This window comes from Hipposideros armiger, unplaced genomic scaffold (genome assembly GCF_001890085.2).
Source record: "Hipposideros armiger isolate ML-2016 unplaced genomic scaffold, ASM189008v1 scaffold_531, whole genome shotgun sequence".
Taxonomy (NCBI): domain Eukaryota; kingdom Metazoa; phylum Chordata; class Mammalia; order Chiroptera; family Hipposideridae; genus Hipposideros; species Hipposideros armiger.
Genome location: NW_017731881.1, coordinates 120932 through 136701, shown reverse-complemented (window position 1 = coordinate 136701; position 15770 = coordinate 120932). Strand labels below are relative to the sequence as shown.

General features: G+C 53.7%; 1 protein-coding gene across 1 annotated transcript in view; it reads right to left on the bottom strand.

Annotated features, from left to right (window-relative positions):
- Window positions 1-1070: 1070 nt before the first annotated feature.
- Window positions 1071-15770, bottom strand: part of DUOX1 (dual oxidase 1) — a 32657-nt gene continuing 17957 nt past the window's right edge. The window contains exons 21-34 of the mRNA XM_019668672.1: window positions 15568-15743; window positions 13634-13703; window positions 13078-13203; window positions 12334-12512; window positions 11703-11933; window positions 11069-11168; window positions 10773-10822; window positions 9292-9419; window positions 5249-5402; window positions 4618-4847; window positions 4218-4376; window positions 2891-3046; window positions 2533-2661; window positions 1071-1850 (exon numbers count right to left, since the gene is read on the bottom strand). Coding sequence (XP_019524217.1) covers window positions 1728-1850; window positions 2533-2661; window positions 2891-3046; window positions 4218-4376; window positions 4618-4847; window positions 5249-5402; window positions 9292-9419; window positions 10773-10822; window positions 11069-11168; window positions 11703-11933; window positions 12334-12512; window positions 13078-13203; window positions 13634-13703; window positions 15568-15743 — 2011 coding nt within the window. The 3' untranslated portion in view covers window positions 1071-1727. The remainder of the gene's footprint in view (window positions 1851-2532; window positions 2662-2890; window positions 3047-4217; window positions 4377-4617; window positions 4848-5248; window positions 5403-9291; window positions 9420-10772; window positions 10823-11068; window positions 11169-11702; window positions 11934-12333; window positions 12513-13077; window positions 13204-13633; window positions 13704-15567; window positions 15744-15770) is intronic.

Below are 15770 nucleotides of genomic sequence, written 5' to 3'. Positions count from 1 at the left end.
GCCGAGCGCCCGCAGAGCCGGGAAAACCAGCGCGGCCGACGCGTTTCCTTTCCAGAGGAAGTGAGGGTCTGCTGCGCCTCTCCCACTCCCTGAAGGAAGGGTTCAGCCCCGGAGACCTGCAGCCTGCGGGCGTGGGTCTGAATCGCGCTCCGGGCTGTGGCTCCGGCTCGCGGCCGAGGCTGGCGGGGGCCATCCGCGCGCGCCCTCTGCTGGCCGTGCGCCTAACTGCGGGCCCAGGGCGCCGGGTCACACCCTCCTGTCTGCGGCTTCCGCGGTGCCCACAGCTGGAGCTCACAGAGGCAGGTGGGCCCAGCCCCCGGGATACCAACTGGGAAGCCAGGCGGAGCTGCTGTCAAGCCATTCCAGGCCCGCCCTCTTGCTCCCACGGGCAACCTGAACAGAAACTCTTGGGTGGGCCAAACACACACCCTTCAGGACAACTGCCCTGGAAGGGCAGTCTGAGGGCCGCAGAATCTAAATCTGCAACTCCCAAGTGTGGTGTGAATCATGGGATTTTGGATTTTCGAAATCCAGGATACGTGATCTGATCAGTGTAAGAATTCTGTAGGTACAGTCAAAAGGATGTATTGAAATTGAGCATGGCTTCAGAAATTCCCTCATAGAGCTTTGCTTTAGAGTTGGACGGCATTCAGTCATTTTACAGATGAGAAAACTAGGTGATGTGCTCATCTGTCTCCTCGCTGTCATCTCACTACCTGGTCTCAATTCGCCCATTACTCAGAGAAGGGCTGGGAGTAACTGAGGTCCTGGAGCAGGCCAGACCCACTCTCCCTCCCTGTAGGCTCCTGCTGTGTGTCTCCCCACCACCCCACTTAATGTCCAGCACCTTCTCCAGAACCCCCCACACCTTCTCTCTCTCTCCTCCTCCTGATCAGGAAAGGGGTCTCCAGCTGGGGCATTTGGCTTGGGCAGGTTCTTTTATTCAATGGATACTGGCAAGCTCAGAGAGAACTTTTACACCAGCTAGGTTAGCTGGCTGGTAGCGTAGCTTCCTCTTTTCAGTACTTACCCCATCCCGCGGTAAAATAAAGAAACCCAGAGGGCAGAAAAATGGTTTATTCGTAAAGGAGCCTATGCAGCAGGAAGAGGAGAAGAGGGCTGAAGAGAACTACATAGATACTGGGTCAGGTTCTGACGACAGGACCTGTTCAAAAACTTGCGAGAGAAGAGCAATTGTGCTGTTAGATTGGGGTGTGAGGGGATCCCTATAAATTGCTCTCTGTGGGTCCAGCCTCTACTCCCTCCCAGGCATTTGCCAGCTCTTTTGATAGTGGGGAGCCCAGAAGAGGGGGAAGACTAGGGAAAGGGGTTCTAAGATGCCCCCATCTGTGCTCCCACTTTACCCTTAGGAACACACACACACACACACACACACACACACTACTTGCCAGCTCCAGTCTTTTAAATTTTTTCCTTGGTTTGGAAGAAGAGGTTACTTTGCCCCAAAACAATAATAGCTCTCAACCTGGAGTCCCTAGACAGTGCCTTCCACTTCTCCAGGCTGAGACTTTGTGAGCCTGGGGGTCCCTGAACCCACATGGGGTGACTGACCATGGTCACCTTCCTGCCCCAAGGTTGGGAGGGGGGAATGGGGAGAAGGCTGAGGGAGCCAGAAACAGGAAGTACACAGATGAGGTGGGGCCCAAACCTCTGCTCAGCTGGGCAGTGGGTAGAGCCCGTGGGTAGAGCGCCCCTGGGCAGGAGGCCTAGAAGTTCTCGTAATGGTGGGAGAAATGAGTCCGGTCCTGCCTGTTGATGAGCTGACAGGCCTTTTCCACATTCTTGGTCATGCCAGGGGGGCCACAGCTAAATACCCCAATCTTCCGGACCTGTTGAGGGAGGAAGTGAAGGCTAGCTCAGAGTTCACAGGGAGGGCTAGCTCAGTGTCCATGTTAAAGATCATCAGGAGTCAATGAGGGCTCATTCCGTGTTCCTGACGGTTTGCTTCTACCATCCGTGGTGAGGGCTGGCTGAGTATTAAGTCTAAGTCGATTTTGGTAGACTTGCTCTCTGTGGGTCCAATCTCTACCCCCTCTGAGGCATTTGCCAGCTTAAAGTGCAAGGTCAGTGTTTCTAGTAGGGGCTGGGTTCATCAATGGTCCAGTTGAGGGATAGCTTAGTGTCTGGTTTAGGGCTAACTCAGTATTTATGATAGCCGTGGCTTGCCCAGGGTTCATGGTGAAGATTAGCTCCGTGTCCAGGGTGAGGCCTGGCCCAGTATTAGCGGTAATGGTAGCTCTGAGTTTATGGCTAGGGCCTGCTCAATCATTGAGCTCTTCTTCTGGACATGGCATCATGGCTTCAGAAGTGGCAAGTCCCTGTCACCTGCCTCCTCCCTTAGCCTTTCAGGGTAACCCCCACTTCTCTTTGCCGTCCCATTACCCTACCAGCCTCCCAGGGGATGGCTTCTTGTCAGCAGTCAGTTTCTTCCCTGACGGAGCAGGCTTGGGAACTATGCTTACACCCCAAATGATAAAGTGAAGAGAACCTGGATATGGGGTGGGCACTGACCTGTGGGTGAACCTCCTGCAGGGAGTTGAAGAAAGGTTCAAAGGGGGGTCGGCCAAAGTGGGTGACAGAGCGCAGACCCGTAAACAGACTCCGGTTCAGCACCTTCTGGAAGTGTCTCTCACAGATGTACTGGGAGCACAAGGGAAAGTCAAGCCAAGGACAATCAGGGTAGGTGCTTAGCCCAAGCCAGCCCAAAGCCTGGGGTAAGGAAGGAGCTGGAGGCTGAGTATTGGAGCCACCAGCTCTGTGCCTCCTGCCAACTGAGCCCAGCTGTCCATCTGCCTGCCTTGGCCATCCTGCCTTAGCCTGCCAACCCACACACCTACTCGGCTGCCCTGCCTGCCTGGCCCTGACCTACCAGCATGGTGGTCCTGAGGTCGAACTTCTCAGCCAGCTGGGTAATGTAGATGTGCACAGACACCAGGTCCTGTTGGTCATTCTCCTCCACCTCCCGGATGATGTCAGCCAGCCACTCGAACTGCCTCTGGGTCCGTGTCACCCAGATGAAGTAGATCTGGGGACACATGGCTGGAGCTTAGGACCCAGCTCAGCTCAGGCTCCTTACATCCCAGGGATCTCCACATCATTAGTACTCTTCTGGTCTTGGCCAGCTTGTGCCTCACCCCAGACACCCTGGGGAGATGGAGTGTATGGAGCCACAGGGCCAGGCTCTGGGGCAGGAGATGGAGTTGCCCCAGGGCACGGAGAGGTGCAAGCAAGTGACAGCTTGGGGCACTGAGAAAGGCCTCTTAGTGCTGAAGGTGTCCTGGGGTGGGAAGCAGCTTTGTCACGCTGAGCCAGCCTTGCCACTCCCTCCAGTGGGCCTTCCTCAGGCTGCTAGGCTCCCAAACAACCCTAGCCTAGAGGGAGCGAGTCCCACTAAGGGGCATGTCACAGAACCGCCTCAGGGAAGACCCAGCTGGCTGCCTGGAAGGGATGGGAATGAATTCAAAGAGAGGCCATAGGGATGGAAGCTGCCCTCAGGGAACCCATTTCCAGCTTCTGATGGGGAGAAGTGGAGCCTTGTGGGTTAAGAAGCAGAGGCAGAGCTGGTATAAACAAAGGAGCAGGGAACTGTCTGCCCCCCTCCCAATGCTGACAACACATGGGCTGGGCTTTTGCCTGCTGCATTCCTGTATCCCTGACTCAACCTGCCAGGCCTAGAGAGACAAGCAGGGGCCTGCCACCAGGTCCAGGCTGGGGTGAAGGGGCCTGGTGTATAGGAGGCCTGAGGGCCTGGGCTGTGTTCCTGGAGCCAGCTGTGCCCATCAGCCCTGCCTTGCCACCTCCCATTTTTTTTCCTCTTGAGAGCAAAGCCAGTTTCACTTGTGCCCCACCCCAAGTGTGCCCTTCCCTCTCCCAGCCCAACAATGCCTTAAGTGCAAGCCACCTCTGTAGGAGGGAATGGGTTTCTTCACCCCTCTGTAATCCTGCCTGGAGAGGCTTCCAGGATCACATCCTATGTGGGGTGCCTGCATAACTGAGGGAAGGAGCCTGAGGGCACCAGCAAAACAACTCGATGCTTTAGGGTCTGCCGGTATCCTGACCCCCTGGGGTCAGGGCAGCTTGGCCTTGGCCAGATCAGGGAGACCAAGAACAGGGGCCGGAGAGACGGGCACAGATGGACACAGGTGGACACAGATAGGGAGCAGGGTCATGGGCTGGCTGGTGGAGGGGACACTCACCTTCTTACAGAACACTTGGTAGCTGACTGATGACTTAAAAACCAGGTCTTTGAGGATGGAAGCAAAGGGGGTGACCCCAATGCCCCCTCCCACCAGCACGGACACCTCAAACTTATGCCACTCCTGGTGGCCCTCTCCAAATGGTCCGTCAAGGTACAGCTGTAGGGAGGGGAGTGGGTTTGAGTTAAGCTCGGCTACCACCATAGCTCTGAAGCCAGAAATGGGAGGCAAGGAAAGGCAGGTAGATGTATAGAGCGAGGGCAAGAGGGGCACTCTGGCATTATCTGAAACAACCAGTCTCTGGATGGTGGGGGACACAGTGGGGAGTCTGGTGCCGCAGGGCCAAAGCCTGCTAAGGGGATATGGGAGCATGTGACACATCTGGCCTGGGTCTGGGTACCTTGGGGTATCTGGCACAGCCATCTGTTGGGGGTGAGTAGATCTCCCTGAGGCGAATGGTCCAGGGCCCAACCGCCCGGATGTGCAGACTGAGCGTGTCCTCATGGGGCGCAGAAGTCAGTGTGAAGGGGTGGTACTCGGTGGTCCCCAGAGCCAGGCAGGCAATCCGCACCCACTGCCCAGACTTGTACTCAAAGCCTTGGGGCCGCTGGAACTGCAGGTGGGTCACTCCTGAGGAGGAGAGGTGGGCGGAGGCTGCTGTCATGAACCCAACAACAGTGTGGTCTCTAGAGAGTTACCCCACCTGCATCCTCAGCTCTGTTTCTGGAATATGACAAGGGAGGTCTTCCCCCATCAGAAGTCATTACTCCCCTCAGCCCATGTCTACCCTGAGGAGGAGCTGGGTAGCACTGGGACTGGTAGTCAGCAGAGCAAGGGGCAGCCTGACCTGGGCTTCTCCTCTCTGCTGTATGAGAGGCTCAGGTCTCCTGGCAAAAAGCTTCTCTTACCAGCTTTCTCATCCCTGCCACCCCAAGGCACCTGGGCCAGGCTAGGAGATTGTGAGGTCCAGGCCCTGTCCCTGCTCTGTCAGCTTCCTCAGTACCACCAAGCTGGCCCCTAAGGCCTGATACCTGAAGGCAGCAGCTCCGCCTTCACCACACTGATCTCCACCTTCTTCCGGCTCAGGCTCACCAGCTTGTCCCCCACATAGATTAGCGCCGGGACCAGGAAGAAGATGTGGAAACGGGGCAGCTGGATCAGAGCAAAGCTGCCGTGGATGATGAGCTGGATAGAGTGAAAAATACAGTTCAGACCCAACCACACCCACTACAGGGTCTGAGGCCAGCTCGGCGTTTAGAACCCTGCATCCTTCCCCCACTGACACATCCAATCTCCATCCACCTCACTGTGTGCCATGCTCCTTCCAGGTTCCAAAACCTAACTTCTCCCAACCCTACCCTCCAAAGCATCCATGATCAATGAGACTATTTGCATCTGTCTGACACCATCCTAGACCACACCTAGCCTCTCAGCTGCACTCATGCAATAGCCTCCTAACTGGGCTTCCACTGGGTTGCCCCACTGTGATCCATTCCCTTCAAGGCAGCCAGTGTGACTTTTTTTTTTTTAATTGGGGAACAGTGTGTTTTTCCAGGACCCATCAGCTCCAAGTAGTTGTTTCAATCTAGTTGTGGAGGGCGCATCTCAGTGGCCCATCTGGGGATCGAACCAGCAACCTTGGTGTGATGAGCACTGCTCAGTTACCCAACTGAGCTAACTGGCCACCTGCCAGTGTGACTTTTTAAAGTTGGTTTAATCATGTCATCCCCAGCTTTAAAAGCCTGCTGGACTTCCCGTTGCATCACAAGGCCTTACAATGCCCTGACCCCTGCCTGCCAGGGTTTCCCTCGCCCTGATCTTCAAACAGGGCAAGTTTTTTCTGCTTCAGGGCCTTTGTATCTGCTGTTCCCTCTGCCGGGGATGCCCTCCCCCTGGTTCTTCCCATGATTATCTCCATCTCATTTTCCAGGTCTCAGCAGAAACACCACCTCCTCAGGCCTTCCCTCAATCCTATCACATCACCCTGTTCACTCCCCTCAGAGCCCTTGTCGGCACCCACAATAAGTTTGTTTCATCATTCATCCACATGTCTACTGTTGTTTGCCCCAGTGGACTGTAGGAGTAGGGACTGCGTTCATTTTGTTTGCCACTATACTGTCAGCTCCTAGCAGTTTCTCCCTGGCACATGGCAGGCACTCAGTAGCTGTTGAGTCAATGAAATGAGTTTCCCCAATTTATCCTCTCCCTTTGGAGTCTAAGAATACCTAACCAGTCCCCCTTTTCCATGAAATAACTGACAGGTATTGTCCAGCTCTTGTCCTGTCCCCAACAAGCTGGTCAGACATTACTTGTTCCATTCTTCCCACTTGTTTACTCCTGAGTCTGGCTTCCACCTCTACTCAGGACCTGCTCACTGAGGGCTCCTGAATGGCCAGACCCCGAGGTCTCATTTCAGACCACTCTCGCCCCCACCCTTGGCAGCCTGTGGCACAGTGATCACCCCTTCCTAGCCACTTCTGCAACAAGGTTCTACTGGTTCTCCCTCTTTCCCTCTCAGGCCACTCACTTTCCATCTCCTGCACTGACTCCGCTCTTTCTCCCACCCCCATCCTGCGGGTTGCCCAAGCCTGATTTCCTCACTCTCTCCTCTTCTCTTTCTACACCCTCCCACATGGCATGACCTCTCAGCCGATCCATGGCCTCTCAGCTTCAACTCAACCCATACAGGTCCACTATGTCCTGTTACCTCCTAATGCCCTATGGCTACCCACAGCCAGGTCTGTCTCCTCTGTGCCCTAAATATTCTAGCATCATTTCCACCTCCGCACCTGTGCGAATGCCCTTTCTTTCTACCTGGCATGCTCTCCAGCTTCCACTCTGCCCTGTCAGATCTTAGCTTATCTCTCCTTAAGGCTTGGTTGGCTCAAGTCCCATCTTCTCCCTCAAAGTCTTCCCTAACCAGTTTGGCCCAAATGAAACTCCCTTTAGTAAGCTCTTATAATTTACCGGTTGGAACACTCAGCTCAGCAGTGAATCCTGTATTGTCTGCTCTTTTTGATCATTTCACATGCATGGCACTTATCTCTGTGGCAAATCCTAAGTTCCCGAGGGCAGAGCTTACAGCCTCCCCTTCCTCTGCACGGCTTAGCACAGAGCTAGGACATAACAGACCCCGCAACACCTAATTGTTAAACTGAACTCTGGCTCCTCATTTAGCTCTCCCTTCCTCCACCTAAGTGTTGCCGAATTCTTGAGCCTTTCCCCACAGGACTAACTTAAACTGCTCTGGGCTCTCCTCTGAACTGGCTCCAGTTCCTCAAGTTCCTCTTTCATTGTGAAGCCCACGCCCCATCACCAAGGCTTTCTGAGCATCCAACCAGGCTGACAACAACGCCAGGGTGACCTCATGCTCCTCTGTTTGGTGTTGGCTCTGCTTTTAAACCACAAAGCCACTGCAGACTTATCGTTGGCTGAGGAGCTGAGGAAGCAGCCCGCCACCTCAGCTTCGGCTGCGCTAGTCCTGCCCATTCTAGCCTGTATCAGGAGCCAGGACATCCTTCCCGAGGGCCTACTCTATCCACCCTGGGTCCTTGACTTGTAATTCTTTTTTCTGTCTGAGGTCAAGTAGCCACACCTGGGATAAATAGTAAGCAAGCAGGTGCTTTGGGCCCTGATGTCCCCCCAGGGGAGACAGTCCCAAGCTGCCCTAGCTAAGACTTCCCAGGAGAAGGGCCTGCACCTTTCTGAGCTGTTGACTTCCCTGCTGGTAGGAAGGGTGGCTCTGAAGTCCAATGATCCCCCAAACCAGGGATAAATCAGAAAGGGATCTTGGTCTCAGAGAGCCAGCCTGGCTACTCTTCTGGGTCTCCCGTCTAGTTCAAAGGAGCTGCTCTTTTTGCCAAGAACGATAACATCATCTCTACCCCTAACAGAAACAGTAACCCAGGATGCTAGGACTCCACCCATTACTGGGAAGGCAGAGAAGGAAGGGTAAATTAGCTACAGCTACCAAAGAAGAGAGAGATTTCTTTGGAAACAAATATCATCAGTTCTAGGAAACAACCTAAGCCAAGGCTGGTAGTCATCTTCAGAACTGTGAAGTGCTGAGCCTCAGGCAAAATGGAAACAGACCCTCCCACTTAGTGAGTACAGAACTGCAACTGGGAAGAGGCAGGGCTAACCACAGCTGCCAGCCTAACCCAGGCAATGGTGGACTCTCCCTTTGTTTCATGACCCCGGTGTGCAGTTTCTGCTGAGGCCAGGTGATAGAGAGGACAGTCATATGCGCTCTGCACTTCCTGAATGCTGGCAGCCATGCTATCACCACTGGGGACATAGAGAACTTGAGACTTAGTTTAAGCTGCCCAACAAGGCCGCCAGGGTGCCCTTTGGGGAACTGCCTGTGTCTGTGAGGAAGGTAGGCCAAGCAGAGCCACGACACAGGGGCACAGATCAGAGTCCACTCTGGAACCAACTAGCTGAAGCAGCTGATAACAAATTAGGGAAGGGTGAAGGGAACAGGACAGGAGAAGGGAGGGCATGTGAAAGAAGGGAGGCAGGAAAGCAGATTAGGGGGAAGGAAAGGGAACAAGTGGAGTCTTAAAAATCCATTTTATCAACAGTCCAAGTGAAGATATTTTGAGCAAGCTTATTAACTTTATAGGGGGCACTTAGCTGTGAGGGGTGGCTGACAACCCAGAAAACAAGATCAGGACAGAAGTGGCAGAACCCAATTAAGATAAGTTTCTCTAAAGAAAGGGTGATGTGCCCTTAAGTGTAGATAGTCCATCCAGGAGCCCAAAACCGCTACCCAAAGTGAGGAAAGACTGGCTGGGCAGAAATGATGTGGGGGTGTCTGCAAGGAATGTAGACTGGCCTGGTAGGGCTCCTATTGCAAAACCCACGCCAGCAAGTCCATCTTCCAAGTGCTTCACATTGGGGTCAGCCTCCTCGAGAGTCCCGTACTATAATAATCTCCAGCTTTTAAGTGAGAAATGAAGAGGATACTTGAAATAACTAAGGGGATGGAGAACTAATGTCTCGGCTCTCACTGCCTCCCTAGGATCGTCTTGACCAGACCCTGCTAGCCTGGCTCAGAGTCAAAAGCCCTCACCAGCACGTAGAGCAGGATGTAGAGGTGGTGGGTCAGCCAGAAGCCCCGGAAGCTACGGCGCCGGAAGTAGTGGGAGGCGAAGACGTACATGATGGCCAGGACCAGGAGCAGAAGCACCCCTGTGAGGCCTGCAAAATGAACGAGGGGGAAAGGCAAAGGAGTAGGGCTTTTCTGCTGCTGCCAAGGGTCCGGATCCCTTTTCCACTCCACTGTATCCTCCTCTGTTCCTCTCCTCCCATGCACTGATCACGGGTACCTTCCACTTCAACAGAACCTCACTCATTCTTCATAGGCCTTGTCATGACTGTTATTTTTCAAGTGCCTGTGTCGTTATTCATGTTATGTCTGTCACGTTCCTGACTCTCAGGTCCACGAGAACAGGGACCAGGCTAGGCTAGTTCACCACTGAATCCTAGCACCTAGTGTAAGGCCTGGCACACTGTCGGCCTTATATACATGTGTGCTGAACGAATGAATACATGGGACGTCTACTCTGGACATCGCAGGCCCTGCCCCTTCTGGGCACAAGGCTTGGTCCATGTCCCTGCAGCACTCCACTTAACTGCCACGGCACACAGCATGAGCACTGGGAAGTGCCACCACCAGAGCCCCACTGGGTTCAGCCCGGAGATGGTGGGAGGCCCCTCCTCACAGGGAATCCCAGACCTGGGATACACAGCGGGGCAATGCAGGAGCCAGGGTGGGAGCGCAGAATGGCCCCTCAAGTGATCAAGGGAGAGAAAGGCAGAAATTAGGGAGATTAGAACCCTGCAGTATAGGAAAGCAGAGGTTAAAAAGGGATCTAACCAAAGTACAGAACAGAGAGGAGAGCATAAACACAGCCTTATCCTCTAAATCCCAGGGTGCAGGAATTAGCAAGCATTCTCCCGACGTTCAAAGCAGATCGTTTTAGGATTTAAAAAAAGAAAAAATGCTGTGTTTCACAGAGGAGCAAGTGTAGAAAACATGTCAGTAACCCCAAGGAGGGAACAGGCTGAAAATATAAATAGGTTCAAGAAGTGTTTGACTAGATTCACAGCTAATAGCGCTAAGATGGGTGATTATGGGGAGTTAGGAATCTGCCCCTAAACCGCCCTTGTCAAGACGGACTGAAAGGGCTGGGGTGGGGTCAGCCTGGCTTGACAAAAAGCCTGGTCCTTCCCCCATGCAGCTTGGGCACCGTACTCCCTCAGACCCTCTATCATGGTAGATCTGTGCGTGCGAGGCGTGGAGGGGGACGGCCCCCCTTCCACAGAATGGGGAACTAGTTCAGAGTCGAGACAGAAGCCCAGCCAAGCTCCTGAGAGAAGGACTGGAAAGCAGTCTCCTACTGCCCATTAGAGTCCTCAGGGCCAGAGGGCAGAGCCTGATGCACCATGAGAGCCCAGTGAGTGCAACTAGGCTGCCCAGCGGTAGATAGAACCCAGAACCTGGGGCTTGGAGCCGGGCCCAGAAATTCACAGAGCAGGGAGGTCTCTCACCTGGCACAGTCTGGAAAAACCACCAGTAATACTTCTGGGGGAACTCAGACCTGTGGGGAAGGGAAAGCAAGGAAGGAGCCCAAGAGGAGATGTCTGGGGTCTCCAGGAAGGACCCTCCAGACAAGGTACCCCAACCCGGTCACCAGTCTCTTTTTCTGCTGACTTGGGGCTGGGGGCTCAGGCTGGTCAGTGTCTGTCCTATAACCTGGAAAGGACACTTGCCTTTGACTCAAGAAAATATGCTTCTTTCCCCCCATCAATAATAGCCTTCCCCCACATCTCCCTCTCTCACTCACCCGTCATCGTGGAAGAGGCCGGGGAAGATACAGGAGAGGACGCTGAGTGGGCTGATGGAGAACAGGTACACATTTACCACATGGCCCACGCTGTGTAAGACTAAGAAAGACCAGACAGGGCAGGGGTGAGCCTGGGGGGCCGCTGGACGGGAGTGCTCAACCCATTCAGCTCAGGTGGAGGACTCCAGCCAGCCAGAGTCGGGGGCCTGAAGAAGGACCCTAGGGTCTGGAATTCTGATCTCTAATCAACATCCTGTTCCTCACCACGCCCCACACACAACCACATATGTCTAAATGATATACTAGAAGCTCACTCCTGTGGTTTCTTTCACAGAATTATGTTTAAAAACATAAAAGATGGGAGATCACACATTATGTGCACTCATCCTGGGGTGTTAGTAACTTGTCCGCTGGAGGCTGGGAAGAGGCACTTGGTGGGGTAGTGCGGGGCTCCTGAGCTTACGTCACACCAATACTGGGGCCACCACCATCCTGATGAGAAGGACATCCAAGACTTACACTCAAGTTAAGTGAGTGCAGATGGAGAAAAGGGGGCTTTCGAGGGAGGGGGGAAGGAGGCGTGCATGGGGGTTAGGAGGACATGGAGAGGATCCCCAGGACTCCCAGGCCCTGCCTGTGAGGACGATGGCAGTGGAGGCAATGAGGCGATGGAAGTCCACAGCAGCGTCGAAGGGCACGTAGCAGTTGAGGAAGGTCTCTCGCAGGAAAGTGATGAGGTTACGGCACATGGTGAGCAGGATGTAGGAGAACATGAAGGAGATGCTGGCGGCCGTGCCCCGCGACAGGATGATGCCCACAAAAGTGGTCTCTGTAATGCCCGAGGGTGGCGAGGCACAGGTGTAGTCTGTGGAGGAGCCCAGGCAGGTAAGGAGGGAGAAGTGCAGAGGAGAGAGCCCTGCTGAGGAAGGTCAACCGCAGGCCCTGGAAGGCTACCACTCACGATTGCCTCTCCAAAGTTTTCATTTAAGCGGGCCCACGCACCCACAGGAGGCCCTGCTCTCAGGGCTGTCACTTATTGCAAGCCCCACTTCAGGGCTGTCAGTCACTCACAGTACGCCAGCACTCAGGGCTATCACTTATTGCAAGCAAGCCCGGTCCTCCCCTCAGACGTCACTTAAGTAGGCCCCGCCCCCTAAACTGTCATTGCAAGCCCCCTAGGTCCGTTTGTCATTCATCGCAGGCCCCGCCCCCAGGGCTTTCAGTTTTTGCAAGTCCTGTCCCCACCCCCCGAGGCTGTCACTCACAGTAGGCTCTCTCCAGGAAAAGGCCTGCAGCGATCGCGTAGAACACAGCCACGCAGCCAATGTGGCGTCGGTAGTTCTCGATGAAGCGCTTGAACTGCTGCACAGTTTGGTGGCGACGGCTTCGTTGAAACTTCTCTCGGTGAGCCTCGGTGAACAGCAGGGGCTGGAATGACGTTACCCTTGGAGACAGGAAGTCTTGACTCTCAGTAAAGACTCAAGGCTAGTGCAGCCCCTCACCCAGTTACTCAAGCCATGCAGGGCTCAGACCTCAAAGGCTATACCACACTCCTCAAGTGGGCTGTCAATGTAGGGATGGTCTCCCAGTGCTTACTTGGGCAGTTCATACCAGGGAATACACTCCATCTACTCCAGTTCCCAGTCACACTTGTACAGCCCTCTCCCCTCCCACTCTGTAGCTCCCAACTCCCACTGGCTCTGTTATCACCTTCTAGTAGAGGCTCAAAGGACACCTCCTCCAGGAAGCCTTCCCTGACCTCCCAGGCAGAGATGAGCACTTCCTTGAGATCTGAAGCCCCTTGCTCTTACCACTACTATAAAATTCATCAGTGGGACATTGTAATCAGTTACCAGACTATCTCATCAGACTGTGATGTTCTTAGACAGGCACTATTCATCCTGCCCACACCCCCAGTGCTTAGCACAGTGCCTGGCACCAAGTTATCAATGTATGCAAGGTGAAAGGATGAATGAACTGCCTGGGCTTAAGGGGAGGAGCAGGCGTACTTCTTGCCAAACCTTCGTCGAATCTCCTGGGGTGGATCTGTGTCCATGAGGCACTGAAGTCTCTGTGGTGTCAGCTCCCCCTCAACATCACTGCGAGAACATCGAGCACTCACTCTGGGAGAGGGACTAGGACAGGAATGCAGGAGATAGGACCTTTGTTACCTAAGCCACTTGGTCCTCTGCTGCCCCTGGTCTGCCTCCAGACCCACTCTGTTGAGGAAGGTTCAGAGCTCTCAGCCAGGGGACAGCAGGATTCCCATAGAGACCTAGTGAGAGAATGTATCACATCCTGGGGGTCCCAGCCAAGGCTGTCACATACAGTTGCACCCTTCACCAGGGCATCTGACCCAGGCCGCAGGTGGGTACTGAAATCCAGCAGGCTCTCTGCTCTCCCTGGTGCAGGGCTGTGTCTGCCCAGAATAAGAAGTGCCTTTTTCTAATTTGCATGAAGACATGAAGTGGGCTAGTGGGGGCCCTGACTCCAGATATTCTGGGGAGAAAAAAGGCAACTCCCCTACCCCAACCCGCCCTCTAACAGTCCCAGATGAGAGCTCACCAGAGCTGTTCCTGGCTGATGTAGGAAGCTCTCCGGCAGAGGTCCTTGATGACTTCAGGCACCTTCACCCCTACAAAGCAGAGCTGGGCTAGGGAGCAGCTCAGGGCCCAGAGCCCAGGAGGACCTGACTCAAATGCACAGCATCCACCGCATGTCTAGACACTACAGAGGGTCCCTGGCCAGTACCCTGCCTCTGGGTGCTCCAGCCTCAGCCCATGATTCCAGCAAGAGCTAGACCCAGCCATGGGCAGACATGTAGAAGGCCTGAAACCAGGTTGGCCAGACAGGCTCCCCTGAGTGCGTGTTCACCTTCAGTCTCACTCCTGGGACTGGAATCAGGCTTATGGGATGGAGTTCAGTAACTGTACGCAATCTGCCTAGTGAGAAAATTCTTCCACAAAACCCTGCGAACAACTCTCCAGCTTAAAACCTCCCAGGCCTTAAATGTAGAATCTAAGTGATGCCTATATGGGAGATCACTATAAACTTCTTTCTACTTTTCTGTTTGAAAATGTTCATAAGAAAATGTTGGGGGGAAAAACCCTTCCAGGAGCCACCCATTGTTCCCTGTCTGTGCTGAGTGCTGAGGGGCAGGGCAGGACTGAGCTGCAAATCCGGGTTCTCACAAGAGGCCTGGGAATCTGCAGGCAACTTCCAAGTGTTAAACAAATTCTGAAGATTACCCTGGTCTCTAGGCCAGAGGCCCAAAGTGATTACCGGTAACCTGAATCTAATGAAATCAGAGTATTTAAAACGAAGTGTAGATGTCTATTCTCTCAAATGCTTCAGCAAACAGAGTATGTGGCAAAAGGGTAACAAATGGCAAATCTAGGTGAAGAGTAAAGGGATGCTCTTATGCTATTCTTTCTTATGCTTTTTCTGTAAGTTTAATATGTCTCAAAATAAAATTTGGAGGAGACAACAAACACACAACAATTAAAAGCCAAACAAAATAGTACTCAATGCTAATCTTCTACTTACACACTCTGGCCTGGGTTCACTTCAGGCACCTGTCCCTGCTCTGACCTCAGGCCCTCAGGCCCGGGTGCCCGCTGCCCTGGCTGCCTGGGAAAGGTGAAAAGCTGCAGAATCAGGAGTTCTGGGGCTATGCTCTACCAACTCTCCTCCCACCCTGGTCAGGGGAAGCCCTGGCCAGAGGCCTAGCTATGCCTCATCTAACTCACCCCTCTCCCCCATCTGGACTGCTCAGCTCCCCCAGGTTCTCATAATCCTGGGAGGGGCTGGGTTTGGTCTCAACATGCCCCAGTGAGAATCCCAGGCTGTGAGACATCTTTAAGAACTCAGAGCAGGTCACAGACAGTCCCTCTGCCAGCTCTCTACCCCTTCCTCACCCTGATTCTAGCCCCCACCCTCCTGAGTCAGACACAGGTAGGGCAGGAAATAGGGGGAGGGATGACAGAAGTGGGTCTCCATGCACTCAGCAAACATTTACTGAGCACTCCTCCAGGGGATAAAGGAGCAAACCAAACCAGAGCACCCACCACTACCAGGCACCCCAGCTGAGGTGGGCATGGCCCAGGCACAGGGGGCCTTTGACAAGGAAACAGAATTCCAGCTGCTATCCCCCACCCCATCCTGACCCTGCCCACCCCACTGGCGGGGCGGCATTATGACTTTTCTGGGTCCTAGGTACTGTTGCTTTCCTGGGTCCCTTCTTCCATAAAAAAAAAAAAAAAGAAAGAAAGAAAATTATATTTTATAATTGTGTTGGTATAAAGAATATAATCCAGGCTGGATACATTATTACATATTTATTACTATTATTATACAATATTATATACCATATTTATTATTTTCTTCTGATTTTAAAAGAAGTGGAAACATTTCCATGGGCTTCTAAAAATATGCGGGCCCTATGCACTGTGCCTGCTGTGCCTAATGGACAAGTCAGCCCCGCCTCCAGGCCGCCTCACCTTTGACGCAGAGCTGCGTGAAGCGGAGCTCGCTGTCGTGGTCCCGCAGCATGAAGTGGAAGTCCTCCCACGTCAGCTCCTCCTTGTCCTGGAAGCCCGACTCCCGGAACATGGACTCCACCACCTCGGCCAGCTGGGCCTTGGACAGGCAGTTGTTGGAGATCTCAATGAAGGACCTGGGGCCAGGGGAAGGGAGCCATCAG